Below are 15,535 nucleotides of genomic sequence, written 5' to 3'. Positions count from 1 at the left end.
AGACAGAGCTTCCCACACTGAAAGCTGACACTCACAAATTTCAGCCTCAGTATCTGCAGACGTGGGATTGAAGTGTAAACATCCATCCCACTAACTTCTTGTCGGCCCTGGAGACTCATCTGCTCATCAGATCTGGGAAGTGTCAGTTTGAATACCTATCTGATGATAGGGAGGTTATGAACGTCAATAGGTTTCAAATTTATACTTAAATGTGTCATGTGTGCATCATTTGTTTTGTGGAAACTTCCATAAAATTGACACTATGAACTGAAACTAAAAGAGTAAACACGAGCCAGGTGTTTATGCTGTCTTTTATAACTTTGTTCAAAGTGCATGAAAGAGGTGAAAACAGATCTCCACAGCCGCTCCTGTTTGCAGGGTCTGAACTCTATTGTGTGTGTTGAGTAAATCAGGGAGGGAGGGAGGGAGGGAGAAGGAGGAGCAACCAGGGGGGAGATACTGTACCAGGAAGTGCAAAGTGCACCCATGGGCCTGTGCTGTAACTACTGTGTGGCTTGGTTTGCATTCAAATGAACAGCAAGGTAAGGGGTGGGCAGGCGGGGGGAATCCTGTTCGACTAGTTCTGCAGCAAGGAGGCATGAAGGAGAGGAAGACAGAGACAGAAAACTATGACTTGACTCACAGCGCCTGGAAAGTTTCGTCTGAGGTCAAACGTAGGAGTTAATCACGGCCAATGAAGGAAAATCATTGTATTATTTATAGAAAGACATAATAAACACTGACTAATGGGTAGTTTCATTGTGTTGCAACGTGTTTATGTCTGAAAACATCATCATATTACAGTAAGGAGTCAGAAGACAGTGACCTTATTATTGCTTTATTAAGCAGTTAGCAGTTTATTAGGTACACCCAGTCAAGGAAAACACTTTTTTATTTTATTTTAATGGTGTTCATTTAACTTTATTATTATGATGGCTGTTGTTTTACTCTGAGCTGTTTCTAAAATGTATCTGGGATTTATTTTTTCTAATATTTACTACAGTTTATTGTCAATAATCAAAAATAAAATAAAATGTGAGGGCAAAATATGAATTCATCAGCTCCATAAACTGCAGCCTTCACAAACATAAAATTGAATTAAAACAAATAGGCAGGCTATGATTCTGTATATTTATAAGTTTTTAATAAACCGTATGTTCAACAGTCCGTTAGTAAACATGTGAATAATCAATGCCTACATAAATGTCAATGCATTTCCTCTAGTAGCCTATAAGGAAACAACCCAAGGAGAAGTGTCTGGAAAAAAGTCATACAGAAGGAGGATTTTCCACAACTTGGCAACCCATGAGTTGATCGTAATGGATTATAGCGTAAGTGATTTGTAGAGAATAAAACAATTGTGTATTGATCACTGTATATGTAACGTGACAATGAATAATTACAAAAGCGCAATGTTAATGAGTGTTGACTCCACTTAATCCAGTTGGACCACATTACGGCGGTAGTTGATGTTACCTGCTACCTGTGCAGGTAAAGTCATGTTGTCTGGAGGTGTTGAAAGCTCAGGAAGAGGTGTGGTCACCGAGTAGAGAGAGGGAGAGAGAGAGAGAGAGGAGGCGAAACACCCAGGTAGATCACAAGTGCACTTGTTGTGTACCTGTTGTGTGTCACAGGGACGTGAGAAGACACAAATAAAACACTTCTGCAGCTTCAACGAGCGACAGCCCGGACTGTGGATTATTGTTGAGCAGAAGCCGAGGATTCAGAGATCAGCTGTGATTGATCTGTTGTTGTTCGTGGGGGGAACCGGAGACCTCCGTCGGTTTTTCTAAACCAACCAACCAACCACCCACCATGGATCACCGGTGTCGGGGCGTCAGTGGTTAACAAACAGCTGCCAAACCACCGGAGGACCGAGTTATTCAGGTAAACGGTGGGTACCTCGGTTTGGACTGAACCACTCATGTAGAGCTTTATGATTCAAACAGGTTTCAGACATACAGTATGTCTGGGTATGAGAACAATTATTCAAGTGCATATCCTCCATCATAGTTGTAATACTTATAGCCTAAATCTGGTACTTTATTGTTTTAAACAACATCTCAAATAACTTGAATTTCTCCCTCTGGAATAAAATACACTACACATTCTGTCTATTTATCCTAAAAGAAAACACTGTTGTTGTGCCTTTACATGGCAGCCATGTTGGTTACTGCTCTGACCCAAGGTTCATATACAAAACCTGTGATCATAAAGCACAGATAATGGTTCATTATTTTACATTATCAATCCTCATAAAGCAGCTTCTTGCAGCTTCACCTCCACAACATGTAAACACAACAATCCATCAGTAATAGTCAATAATATGTTATTATAACTCTAAGAGGGGGGTATATATAGGCTACTTTACTTCACATACAATTTGAGATTTGAATTTATTTATTTTTTGCACAGTATCACTGTTGGTTTTTTACCAAAATAAAAGCCCTTACTACATCTTTACCTGCTACTCTTTGCCTCTGGAGCTTTATATTGTGGACACTTGCACAGCATCCTGTGCAGATGTGTGAGAGTCGCACCTTTCACTCCTATGATAACAAGAGAAAACAGCATTTCTCTGCAAATGAAGCATGGCCAGGGATCAACAACAACAACGACAGTGTTTCAGTTGTAGCAGCGTGGATTCGTCTTAATTTACTCCTCAGACAGAGGAAACAGGCATCTCCAGCAGTGTAAACAGCAGCTCTGCTCTGCAACAGCAGCGCAGCTTCACTTGGGTAAACAGAGCTGCTGGCCAGTTTGAAGTTCCACACATACAGATGTGTGCGATAAAAAAAAAAAGCTGTGTGAGTTTAATCAGCCACTGTTCAATCACATTAAGCTATTATCTAAATAGTTGGAAACTTGGTCACACATGCCTGTGCACTGAGAGCAGTTGTTTCAGTAGCTGAGCAGGTTAAAGATTCATCAGTGTGTACACAGAGAGAGCTCTTTGTGTTTGTAGCGTGTTTTTCTTTTTTTCTTTTGAACGCAGCCCAGTGCAGGATCGGCCTCCTGCTCTCTCACGTTAGAGGCTAATTAATTGGGGAGTTGTCCCTGGAAATTAATGCAAGTCCAGGCTGGCACCGTAGTATACACATGTCTGGTTCTGTTGTAATGGCGTTGATAACTGATCACAATGTAGTTGGGCTAGTTGTTTAGTTGGGATGTTAATTTTTTTCCAGGGGTTGCTGACATGGGAATGTTGAAGGCCTTCCCTGACTCACCTGCTGGGTTGGGTGAGCTGATAAGATGGAGATTTATGGCGGCACAGGCCTCCAGTAAAATAAAGTGCAGAGGCTTGAGATTATAATCCATTAAAAAAAAAAAAAGAAAAGATGAATTCTGTGCATTTTCAGGTTTTCAGAAGGCAGTTACTCATAGTGAATCATCCTCATCGTTGCACTAATCACCCAGGGCAGGGCGATTGCTCAGGTCACAGCATTAAGGATGTGAAAGAAAAACAATTTGGAAGGAAGATGGTATCCAAAATAGTGTAATGAGTTTATATTGAGTCATGTCACATGAACGGTGTGTGAACAGGATCCAGTCCGACTGGTGGTGGTGCCCCTGAAACCACCAGGAAGCTAACGTGTCTCCTTTCAGGATCGTCACATTAGAGGCTGAAAATGAGTCACAACTCTTTTCACTGTGCTCACACTGGACCTTCGTGTTTCTTGTTTAGAGGAAAAAACATCTTTTAATTTGTGTTTTCACCTCCTGCGCCACCTGTGTCTCCTCATCCACCTGTTCCCTCTTCTTCTTCTTCCACTGTCTGGCAACGTTTTCCCTCTCGGCTTTTTGGTCTCATTTAGGTAATTAGCTGTCTGTTTGGTAGTGGAAGTTTATGCAAATCACAAATTCCACTTTGCTATGTTTAAGTTGCTCAATTGTTCCTCTTTGTGTCTGTATAACATTGATATACTGTAGAAAATGGGCTCTGTGATGCAGCTGCCAGGGTGAGATACATAGACACAGAGAGGCCTCCTCATAGGATACCAACAAACAACTTGTTAAAAGCTGGCACACGGCTACACGCTGAACAACAGCCCCCCTCCTCCTCCTCCTTCTCCTCCGTCTCCTCCTCTTCATTCACTGTGGGCTATTTGTTTGGTCTCCATGGTAATTTAACAAGGCCCAAGTGGGAGCAAAGCTGCAGTTTAACAGGCTCTTTAATGAGATGTGGAAGACTGTTTGGTATGTGCATCTCTGGGAGTTTTTGTCTTAGATCTCCAGACTGGAACGTGTGGCTATATTCTGAGTTTCCTGCTTTTATTGTGAAATCCCTAATGAGAAAGAGATTGAGAGATTTGATACAAGCATTGCATTTATAGAAAACAAAAAAGGGTCCGTGCACGTCTTGTGAACTTTGATCCCCTCCTCTCCATTAAAGGCAGGTCGGCCAGGTCATGCTGATGGACCAGGACACTCAGTGGCTGTACCAACTCCTGGCCGAGGTCCAGTTGGAGAAGTTCTACGTGCGCGTCAGGGATGGCCTCAACATCACCCGCATCGAGCACTTCGCTTACGTCAAGGAGGCCGACCTGGAGCAGATAGGAATCAGCAAACCCGGTGAGCCTGATCTGATCGCCTCCTTTGATCATCCACGCTGGGTGAAAATCAGTACGTACAGTATCTAGACTGTCAGAGACGATTTCCTCTTAATAATGGATTGTTTGTTACATCACAAGACACAGAGGAGCTCAAACTGGTTCCGGCACAAAGGGTTTTGTCCTCTGTTTAAACCCAGTGGCGTGTTGGTCTATTGAATTCACCCAATCAGCATTTGGATTTACACTGTTGATGGAACCATTTGCATAAAGTCATGTTTGATCATCACAGTTTCCTTAATGCAGTGGTTCCCAACCTTTTTTGGCTTGTGACCCCATTTTGACATCACAAATTTCTGGGTACCGACCCCAAGGTTGAAAAACACTGCCTTAATGGGTTTCATTACATCAGATAGATTCCCTTAAATCATCACAGTGATGTCATTACACTTAAAATATTAAATGTAATGCACAGAATGAGTAAAATTGATGATTGTATATCTAATGTAGTTATTTTACTACAGTTGATAGATAGATAGATAGATAGATAGATAGATAGATAGATAGATAGATAGATAGATAGATAGATAGATAGATAGATAGATAGATAGATAGATAGATAGATAGATAGATAGATACAGTAGATAGACTTTATTATTAGACTCAAGGTCCATTAAAAAAACAAACACACATACAAAAAGTTAATAAAATAATAAAGTTAGAGATGAAACTGTGAGAAGTCATGTTGAGGATAAACTTTTTTTTTTTTTTTTCAGCACAACGAAGATTATGGGATGCTCTGAAACGCCACAAATCAGCTTCGCGATCCCGTCCATGGATCCCTAAGGTCTGTCAGTGTCGTAGAGTTCATGCGGATGGTGTGTGTGTGTGTGAACCACATCTGATGAGGCTTGGCCGTTTTTTATTCACTTTTTGACGCCCTACAGGTGCTTAGTGGTCGCGGTCCAGATGGAGTGGAGCAGTGCAGCGGCCCGGCGCAGAGCCAGGACGGGGGCAGCCGGACTCTCCCCTGTCTGATCCAGGACAGCGAGCTGGTCCTGGCTGAGAAACTGGGCTCCGGGTCCTTCGGGGTGGTGAAGAGGGCAGAGTGGCACACACCCACTGGGAGAGTGGTAAGGGACAGTTTTATAAAAGCAGCAAAATTGTAAAATGAAATAGATGGTGACTCTTTTGTCAAATGTTTCCGGTACAAATCAAATACATTTATCAATAGGGGTATCAAAGTGGTAACTGCTTTTATTTCTCTTGACTGAACATCTTGTTATTTTAAGCTCTTCATGAGAAGGTTGTTATAAAGAGCAGCACTGCGATTATTTGATGAATTTCCATCATGATTTTAGTGGGAAAAGGAATTTTTATATGTGATTTTCAATTACCTTTTGCTGGAGTCACAAGTATTTTTTGCCACATCTGGTGAATACAATTTGTAGGCCAGGGCACATCTGTAGCAACACAAAACCTTCACCAATCTGGTGAACAGAAGAGTCAGATATTTCCCCTCAGAAGGTGGTGGCGACCAAAATCAGAGCTAAAAGGAGAAGAAATATTGGAGTTGAGTTCATCAGGTGGACACTGTTCAGTGTTTTGATAGGGATTATTTGTGGTGTGAATGTGTAAATATTGTATTTAAAGCTTGTGTTAGCTTGAGCTTTGTTTCCTCCATTTGATGCTTTGCCTTCTAGGATAATTTTTTTTTTAAAAAGCCAAGTCACAACAGCTGTAGATTGATTGGATGGGTTTGTTCATAAGTTTCAATATTTTTGGGCAATTTCTTTAGACAGAAATGACAGGAAATAACAGAGACAGAGATATGCAACTGGGACAATACAAGTTCATGAACATGATTACAAAACACACATGCTGGATTTTTACAAAATGCTTATTTACATACAGAGTCCCTAAAAATATTACATTCAGAATACACTACTACATAAAGGAAACAAATGAATACTGAGTAAAATGATCACAGAGATGTTGTGGCTGAAGTCGCTGTTTTGTTTTTTGTTTGACTCTGAGCCTCTGTGTTTGCCTCTTATCTCCCGTCAGCTGCCTGTAGCGGTGAAGTCTCTGAGGAGCAGCATGTCCAGGCAGACGGACACGCTGACGGACTTCCTCCAGGAAGTGACCATCATGCAGTCGTTGGATCACCCCAACATCATACGACTCTACGGCGTGGTGCTCACACAGCCGCTCAAGATGGTGAGTTGGTTTGAACTGATAGATGTGACGAGTGAATCTGTTAAAGGGATAGTTCAACATGTTGGCAAATTGACCCATTGCCATAATCCCTATAGTCTTAGCAGTAGGTTTGTTACCTTTAATTGTCGGTGCAAGCTGTTTTTAGAACGGCGGAGCAGAGCCGTGAGTTGCTCAGCGCTACACTACGGAGACTAATGGGGTTTCTTGGTTTCCCTCATCAAACTCATCAAATTTACAATCCAACAACTCTAACTCCACGCTCTCGTGGACAAGTTGTGACCTGCACATTCACCACGCTATGAGATAACGCTATCGGTCTCGTCATGTTCCGTATTATCTCATAGCGTGGTGGATGTGCAGGTCACAACTTGTCTACGAGAGCATTTTAGAGTTTTTGGATTGTGTATTTGATGAGTTTGATGAGGGAAACCAAGAAATCCCATGAGTCTCCGTAGCGTAGCTCTGAGCAGCTCGCGGCTCTGCTCCGCTCCTAAAAATAGTTTGCACCGACAATTAAAGGTAACGAACCTACTGCTAAAACTATAGGGATTATGGCAATGGGCCAATTTGCCAAAATGTTGAACTATCCCTTTAAAGCCAAGATGAATTCAGAAGCTGGAGTTCACGCTGGCCTGTTTCTCTCTGCTCCAGGTGACAGAGCTGGCCCCCTTGGGTTCACTATACGACACCCTGCGCTCGCGTCAGTACGAGTACCCGCTGGTCCGCCTCTGGCTCTTCGCCACCCAGATCGTGGCGGGGATGGAGTACCTGGAGACCAGGAGGTACATCCACAGGGACCTGGCCGCCAGGAACGTGCTGCTGGCCTCCAGGGAGACGGTGAAGATCGGCGACTTCGGCCTGATGCGAGGCCTGACCCAGGAGGTCGATCACTACGTCATGTCGGCGCACAGACGCATCCCGTTCGCTTGGTGAGAGTGAGAGACTCTTGGGAGAGATTCAAAGCTGAACAAGGAAATGATCATTACATTTTTTGCATCTTTCGCTCACCTTCTGGTCTTTCTGCATTTCTTTTCTTCCAGGTGCGCTCCGGAGAGCCTCCGTGTCGGCTCCTTCTCCCACGCCTCGGACGTGTGGATGTTCGGCGTCACCCTGTGGGAGATGTTCACCTACTGCGAGGAGCCCTGGTTCGGTCTGTCGGGTCGACAGGTACGCACTTGTTGTCAACTCCCGTCAGAGCTGTCAGTGTTTTGTACCCGTGCCAGTCAGTCAGTCGGCGCGTTTGTCTTCGTTTGTTTGGAATGCGTCCACACCCTAAACACTTTCTTTTGACGCACTCTGTGACTCAGTGATTAAAGTATTCCTGACATTCACTCTCTTGCCGCCGTTGCAGATCTTGTGGCGCGTGGAGCGGGAGGGCGAGCGTCTGGAGAAACCTCCGGATTGCCCTCAGGAGCTGTACGGCGTCATGAGGAAGTGCTGGGCCTGCAGCGCCGGCGACAGACCCAGCTTCGCCCAGCTCAGCACCATGGTGGCTGAGGTATGAACATTTATACGTTTTTATTTATGTCACAACCTGTGGCCTGAATTAAAGGGATAGTAGCATTTTTTTTTAAAGTGGGGTTGTATGATCTACAAATAGCCCCTAAGTACTTTAACTCATTGAGTGCCAGCCCTTTTATAAAATGGTCAGTGCCATGTGCCAGCGTTTCGGGGCATTTTGAGTAATATTTTAAGACCAAGAGAATATTTTGTATTATGACTCTGAAAACACAAAATAGCTCAAAGGAAAGAGGAGACTCTCTATTTAACTAGGGAAAAACCATTTGTTTGTACCTTGTTCCATTCTTAATTTATCTTAAGTTGAATAGAGCCTGGTTGCACCAAAAAGACCACTTTTTTTCTAGAAAGCTGAGAAAAATGCATTTTTGTGAATGAGAGTCTCTCAAGAAAAACAGTGATTTATCCGTTTTAATTTTGGCTTCAAAAACATGTAAGACGTCTGAAAATTTCATTTCACATGTTTTTTCATTGTACAAAAAAAAAATAAAAATAAAAAATACAACAAGTAGGAGTCCTACTCTGCAGAGTGATGCCTGCTCTCCTACTCCTCCTGCAGTTGCTGCCCCCTCACCCTCTCCCCCCCCCCCCCCTCCCCTCACCCCCTCTCTGCCCCTCCCCTCTCCTACTTCTCCTCCTGCTGCTTCCCTTCGTCTCTGAAGGAGGGAGGGAGACGTCATGGCGTCTCCAGCCTCTGTGCTGGACGCGGCCGCGGCAGCGACGCACCGCGCTGATCTCTCGGTTCGTCGTCACGTCGGTTAGACAGCAACTGGTGAAACTGACTCCGCGATCCGCTTTCGCTTCGGCATTTCGGTGCTTATCATCTAGATCAGTTTACCTTTCCTGCCTCCTCCGATCACTTCATGCTGGAGCTATGCTAATAGCATCCGTGGCTAAGCTTTCCTCCAGCTCCACGTTACACTTGTTCCAGGCTCTGCCCGTCGTTTTTCTCTAGAAATAGAAACTTTTCCCAACTTTTTTATCTCTGTACCGATCGCACTCGTCTTCTCCTTCCTCTTCACTTCTTGCTCTGATCTACAGTCTTCTTCGTTCTACACATCCCAGAAGCCCCAAAATTACTCACAGTCTGCGCAACAGCGTCCCCATTTACCAGCCGCAGAAAACTGCATTTGACGTATATATACGTCAATGGCACTCAAGCGTTGGATTTTGATTGACGTATATATACGTCAATGGCACTCAATGAGTTAATTGCAGTCGAAGACTCTCTGCACTCCTCCTGTTAGCAACGCCAGCCCATAATAGCCCTGCCCAGAGATTTACAACATACAGTGTTGTGAATGGACCCAAAGAAACGGCCTATTTTCACGGCCTAAAAGAGGTTTTACATGAAAAAAAATACACAGTTCCATTGTTTGCTATAATATACGTTTTTCCAGCCCCTCAAAGTGCAGGAAAAACACAGTTTTTATTTGGAGCTAACCAACTGCTGATCGGCGGGCGCTAACCCTGGGCGGAGGGATACGTGAGTTGGTTAGGTCCAAATAAAAACTGTGTTTTTCCTGCACTTTGAAGGGCTGGAAAAAATTATATTATAGCGAACAATGGAACTGTGTATTATTTTTCAGGTAAAACCTCTTTTAGGCCGTGAAAATAGGCTGTTTCTTTGGGTCTGTTCACAACACTGTATGTTATAAATCTCTGGGCAGGGCTATTATGGGCTGGCGTTGCTAACAGGAGGAGTGCAGAGAGTCTTCGACTGCAATTAAAGTACTTAGGGGCTATTTGTAGATCATACAACCCCACTTTAAAAAAAAATGCTACTATCCCTTTAAAAACGCCTCTCAGTTTGTCTTTGTGTTTTCCTTCCTCATTTTCTCTTTCTCCCTTTAACAGGCGAAACCAATGGAGGTGCAAGCGACAAGGGACTTTTCTGAACCGAGGAAACTCACACTGGTGACCAACGACCTTGTGACAGTCATAGACCACGGGTGGGTGAAGGGAAAAGGAGGGTGGGGCCAAGAGCGTAAAAGAGAAGAACTTTGACCGGCACAATGGGCTTTTGTTGAGATGAAACAGGGTTTTTAAATCCTCTTGTTCACTAAAGTGCATTCCAGCCGTGAGCTCATGGAGTCCTTGAACGCACTCTGCCTTGTTTTTGTTTGTACAAGTAGCTCTGAAGTGGACTTCACAGTGTTTTCAGTTGTTTGTTGCACATGAACAAGTGGAGTCCAAAAAACAAACAAACATGTAAAACCAATAAAAAAACTGTAACTCTCTTATTCTACAGGCCGTTAATTACGTGATAATGTCAAGAAATAGCCAAGAAATAACAAGAAATTGCATCATAAGGTCTAGAAAAAGCCTAGAAATAACAGTAAATATCATAGTAATGTCGAGAAATAGCCAAGAAATAACGATTGTTTGCTTATATAGCCCAGAAATAACAGTCAGTTGCAAGGGGGGTTAGGAAAATTCTGGCCTTTCCCAAAAAAAAGCATGAAAAGCATGTGTAATCTTTTGCCTCTATGAAAAACATGACACTGCTATGAAATTGACCATTATTTCTTGGCTATTTCTTGACATTATCACTTAATTAGCGGCCTGTAAATTAAAGAGTTACCAAAACTTTCAATATTTTGATCTTAATTGGGTTTCTAACTAAATGTTTTGTCTCTTTCTCTGTTCAGTCTGGAGCTGAGTGAGTGGAGAGGTCAGAATCACAGGACGCTGGCGGTCGGTTGGTTTCCCGCGAGCCTCACGGTGCCGATGCCCTTCCCTGGGGTAGCTGTTCCTCCTGCACCCTCCGGGAAAATGCCGCCCCCTGGGGTAGCTGCTCCTCCTGCACCCTCCGGGAAAATGCCCCCCCCTGGGGTAGCTGCTCCTCCCGCACCCTCCGGGAACCCCGGGGGCATCCCAGCCTCCAGCTCTGGCCTCATCTCAGCCCCTCTGAAGGGCAGTCTGCAGCACACCGGGCACGGAGACATCAAGCCTGACCGCTGCTGGGGGACGCCAGAACACCTGGACGAGTCAGTGACGGTTTAACGTTGGCTTTTATTCTGAAGGGCAGCTTAGTGCCCAGAATGATCTTTTTGATAGTTTACTCAGTGTGATAAAACAGTCAGATTGTGTTTGGCTCATTTTTTTATTCACATAAAAACAAGTGATGACTTAAATCAACTGCAGCAGTTAAAGAAGAAAATCTTATAAACAGCTGCCTCAGGTCACTGAGTCTGAGTTTTTTATTGCAGAATGACTTGGATGCAGGACTGAACTGCTCACCTGTTGTCACACAAAACAGCTGTCAAACTAATGTGTTTACTTTTCTGACCTGTGCAGCAGCGGCAGCTGGAGGCCGAGTCCTGCCAGAGAGAAGGAGGGATCCAACCTGCAGAAAATGGCAGGTATGAGCTAAAAATACACCTGTTAGACAAACTGTCAGTGTATGTCAAACGTCATGGCTTAACCCAGCATCACCTGGGTGGTGTTGGGTGTTATAATCATGCACTTTACACAACTTAAACATTGTCTGGACTGATTTATAAAATGGACAGTTAAAGCCTCAGTCTGTTTTCCATCACATCCTCATTACCTACTATTAACTTTTACTTCTTAATGTGGATCCCCATTAGCTCCTGTGATCTACTCAATAAATAAACCCCATTGAAAACATAAGTAAATAATTTAAATTTCACGCAAAAAAATCAACTTTCTTTTTATTGAGGGCAGTGTAGCACAGACAGAGATATGGAAACCGATTTGTTTTTGCTTTATCACAGAACAAACAAACAAGTTGACCACACCCACCCATCCACAGAGTCCCTAATGGTGCATCTTAAAGCAATAGGTACACAGACCTATAAATACAAGTAAAAGAGGGATTAATAAATAACTAATAACAACAAATAAAATTCACTGTGCTTCATCCCTTCAAATCAGGCAGTTTTGAATTATTATTACCGCCAGGGAGGGTTTTTTAGTTTGTTGATGAGACTTGATTCCAGGTGGATTAGAAACGAACGAGACTTCCAACGTAGAAAAATACTACTTTTACTTTTTGATTTTAGACCACAAGGAAAAATTGTGAATGACTTTCAGTGGCTACTATTCTCTGTACCCCCTCTGCTCACGTTTACACCATCACTGTGCCAGTGTGTTTCAGTGTTTTTGATTCATATATTCATGAATTCTGTTTTTAAATGTTCTTCTGTTTATTATATTTTTTATGCTATCTAATTATTTTTGGCCAGTCTGCCCCCTACTGGTGTTTGTAGGCATCATAACACTGCTACCAGTCTATATTATATTATACACTCCAAAAACTCAAAATCTTACCAAGAATATTTGTCTTATTTCTAGTCAAAACAAATCTCATTATACTTAAAATAAGACTCATCACATTAAAAAGTAGCTTGTTTTTAGACTCTTTCAAGCATATTTTCACTTGAAATAAGTAGAAAAATCTGATAGTGGAGCAAGTTTTTCTTTCTTATTACAAGCACAAAAAACTTGCTTTCACTGGCAGATTTTTCTACTTATTTAAAGTGAAAATATGTTTGAAACAAGTGAAAATTATCTAAAAACAAGTTCATTTTTAGGTGATGAGTCTTATTTTAAGTGGAAAGAGATTCATTTTGACTAAAATGAGACATTTTGACAAGAAATAAGACAAATATTCTTGGAAAGATTTGAGTTTTTGCAGTGTAGACTGGTTATATTTAACTCTGACTGATGCTCCCTGTGTCTTCAGGTATGTCTCGGAGCCTGGAGTCGGTGTTGAGTGAACAGCGGCCTCGAGCCCACACGGTGGGAGTGGTCAGAGTGGACCAGCACGGCAAACTCATGCCCCCCGTCATGGCAGCTCAAAGCGTGGTGATGCAGCAGGACCCCCGTCGCTTCAGCGAGGCCAGCATCGTGCCCCCTCCTCGCCCGCCGCCCCCCAACCTGAAACGCTTGAACGTCCGGTCCCAGAGGAGACCCCCAGGAAACCAGGGCCCAGTCGCCCTCTGGCCCGCACAGGTGGTCCCGCCCCCCCCTCCGACGCAGCCACAACCTCAACAACCTCAACCTCAGCCCCAGCACCTGCCTCCGCCGGGCGTCGGAGGCTCCAACCTGACCAAGATGGCCCCCATGGCGCGCTCCACCCCGATGCTGGATGACCACACAGACAACAGGGAGAGGTACAGGGAGAGGTATCGGGAGAGGGACAGGAGGGAGAAGTCGCCTCACGTGCAGAACACAAAAGACGGTCTCATCGCGCAGGTATGAAGAAGAAGTTCCTCCTGTTTTAGAAGCACAGAAGTTTTTTTCCTTTTTGGTTCAAGGGATTCAAATACATGTATAAGTTTTTATCTCTCTGCTCTGCTGTGGTCAGGTGATGGAGGCAGTACACGGAGTGACCACTGACGAGGTTCGTATCGCACTTCAGCGCAGCGACTGGAACCCGGTGCGAGCCGAGCAACAACTCAAGGTCAGAACATGAGAAAATGTCGACACCACTGTATGAAATATAACATAAACATAGATCCATCTGCATCCAGGGCCGTTGCTAGGAATTCTGGGGCCCCTGAAAGAATACCAAAATGGGCCCCTACCCCCTGACTTTTCCACTTTTTTTTCTTAGACTACGTATGTATTATCATTTTTTATTTAGCCTACTTTATTTTGATGCTAATGCAGCATTACTATGAGTATTAGTCAGGGTCTTATGCAGAATAATTCAGTCACACAAAGATTAGACTACTTGGGTTTTTTGTGGGCCCTACTGGGCGCTGGGCCCCTAGAATTATTATCACCTTTCTCCCCTATACAATGGCCCTGTCTGCATCTGCTGCTAATACACAGCAATGTATGATAGACAGTATGCTATTTTTGTCTATATTTTTCAAAATAAAGCCAAATTTTGAAATAGGAGTACAGGTTGGTCTGGTTGTAATTTTCTGATGCATCTCCTGCAAAAACTTCTTACAAAAACAGACACCTTGCACTACAGGCCACACCCACCTAGTGATGTCACATCATGTGTTTTCCAGGTGTTTCATAGTTGAATGTTGATGCAAAACACCTATTTTCAGAAAGCAAATACTCATCAGTTGCCTGACCTCAGGTTTTGTTTATTCATCATCATTGAGTATCGATAGCCGCCTCTAAGCCCTGTCCTCTCTGTCTCTGTCCCGTTCAGCTGGAGCAGCTGTACTCGCTCAGCCTCTGCTCCAAAGAGGACTGCGTCAGGATCCTGTCCAGGTACCAGTGGAACCTGCAGCTGGCCAGTCGCTACCTCCTGCGATGGTCCCAGGACAACAGGCCCGGCCCGGCAGAGAGGGAGCGGCCTGCGATCAGCGCAGAGAGACGAGTGTGAAGCGCTCACCCACCCACCCTCTCTCTGGCTGATTTGACCTTTCATTAATATGTGAATGGATGAGTTTTACAGTGACAATCCTTTGGACCCTTTGGAGATTGACGGTACAGCAGTGAAACACCACGTAGATATGGACACAGGCGTGGGATGGGATGTCGGTCCAGTGGAGATTACAACAGAACAATGAAGATGGATGATTGTACAAAGCAAGACGTTCTGTTTCTGACAACTATTTTTTATTAGTTTTGGGTTTTTTTGTATTTTTTCAATGAGACATTTTCCTGCACAGTCCAAATGTCATTTGCAAATAGTTTTTGTATCTTAATGAATTTCAATACAGTTTTAGAAATTGTTGTTTTGTTTAATAAAATTGATCATCTGGTCTGATCTGATTTTACACATCAAAGTATCAAACATTGGCCAAGTCTTGAGGACAGATTGTGTTCATGTTTTGGCATATAGAGGCATGTAGATATATAAATAGTGTTATTTTAATATTTTCTTAATGAAGGATGATTAAAACAACCTCACATGCTTCCATTGAAATAACTTAACCATCTCTTTTAGTATTCCCTGGACTCAGCATTGGACATGTGCAGACATGCTCCTTAGTCCAGAGCTTGTATTTCTCACTTGCTTCCAGGAGGTGGAGCAGTCAGGCCCTCGCTGTGTCTCCTGTTGTTGTATTTAAAGTAGGGCATGGGTATAATCTTTCTGTTAACATGAATGCGAACAGATAAGACTGTAAGGAAGCACAGACTGACACCAATAAAGTGTGTTGAAAAAGGTTGCCAGAGAGTTTTAGTGGAACAGGTCTCATGCGCCAGAAAATTAGAGACTAGATTTCCCTCACAAGTCATTTTTTCCAAGCACAACCAGATGTGGGCTTTCCCCAGAATTTCCTGGACAACGCAGCGGAGCAACACAA

General features: G+C 43.5%; 1 protein-coding gene across 4 annotated transcripts; it reads left to right on the top strand.

Moving 5' to 3' along the window:
• Positions 1–599: 599 nt before the first annotated feature.
• On the top strand, positions 600–14,678 carry tnk1 (tyrosine kinase, non-receptor, 1). 4 transcript variants are annotated; one of them, XM_083992350.1, is made up of 15 exons: positions 600–1,331; positions 1,635–1,887; positions 4,394–4,572; positions 5,327–5,397; positions 5,498–5,683; positions 6,618–6,770; positions 7,422–7,699; positions 7,811–7,937; positions 8,122–8,268; positions 10,146–10,240; positions 10,940–11,278; positions 11,589–11,653; positions 13,000–13,511; positions 13,624–13,719; positions 14,431–14,678. In XM_083992350.1, the coding sequence occupies exons 3-15, from the start codon at positions 4,410–4,412 to the stop codon at positions 14,605–14,607; spliced, it is 2,409 nt and encodes an 802-aa protein (XP_083848476.1). In that variant the 5' UTR covers positions 600–1,331; positions 1,635–1,887; positions 4,394–4,409; the 3' UTR covers positions 14,608–14,678. The 4 variants fall into 4 exon arrangements, with proteins under 4 accessions (XP_083848476.1, XP_083848479.1, XP_083848478.1 ...); XM_083992353.1 differs by having other exon boundaries at positions 1,635–1,894; positions 4,398–4,572; XM_083992352.1 differs by having other exon boundaries at positions 1,635–1,894.
• Positions 14,679–15,535: the final 857 nt, after the last annotated feature.

Source organism: Trachurus trachurus (assembly GCF_905171665.1).
Source record: "Trachurus trachurus genome assembly, chromosome: 18".
NCBI classification, from domain to species: domain Eukaryota; kingdom Metazoa; phylum Chordata; class Actinopteri; order Carangiformes; family Carangidae; genus Trachurus; species Trachurus trachurus.
The sequence above is the reverse complement of the archived record's forward strand: the minus strand, read 5'-3'. Positions and strand labels throughout refer to the sequence as shown.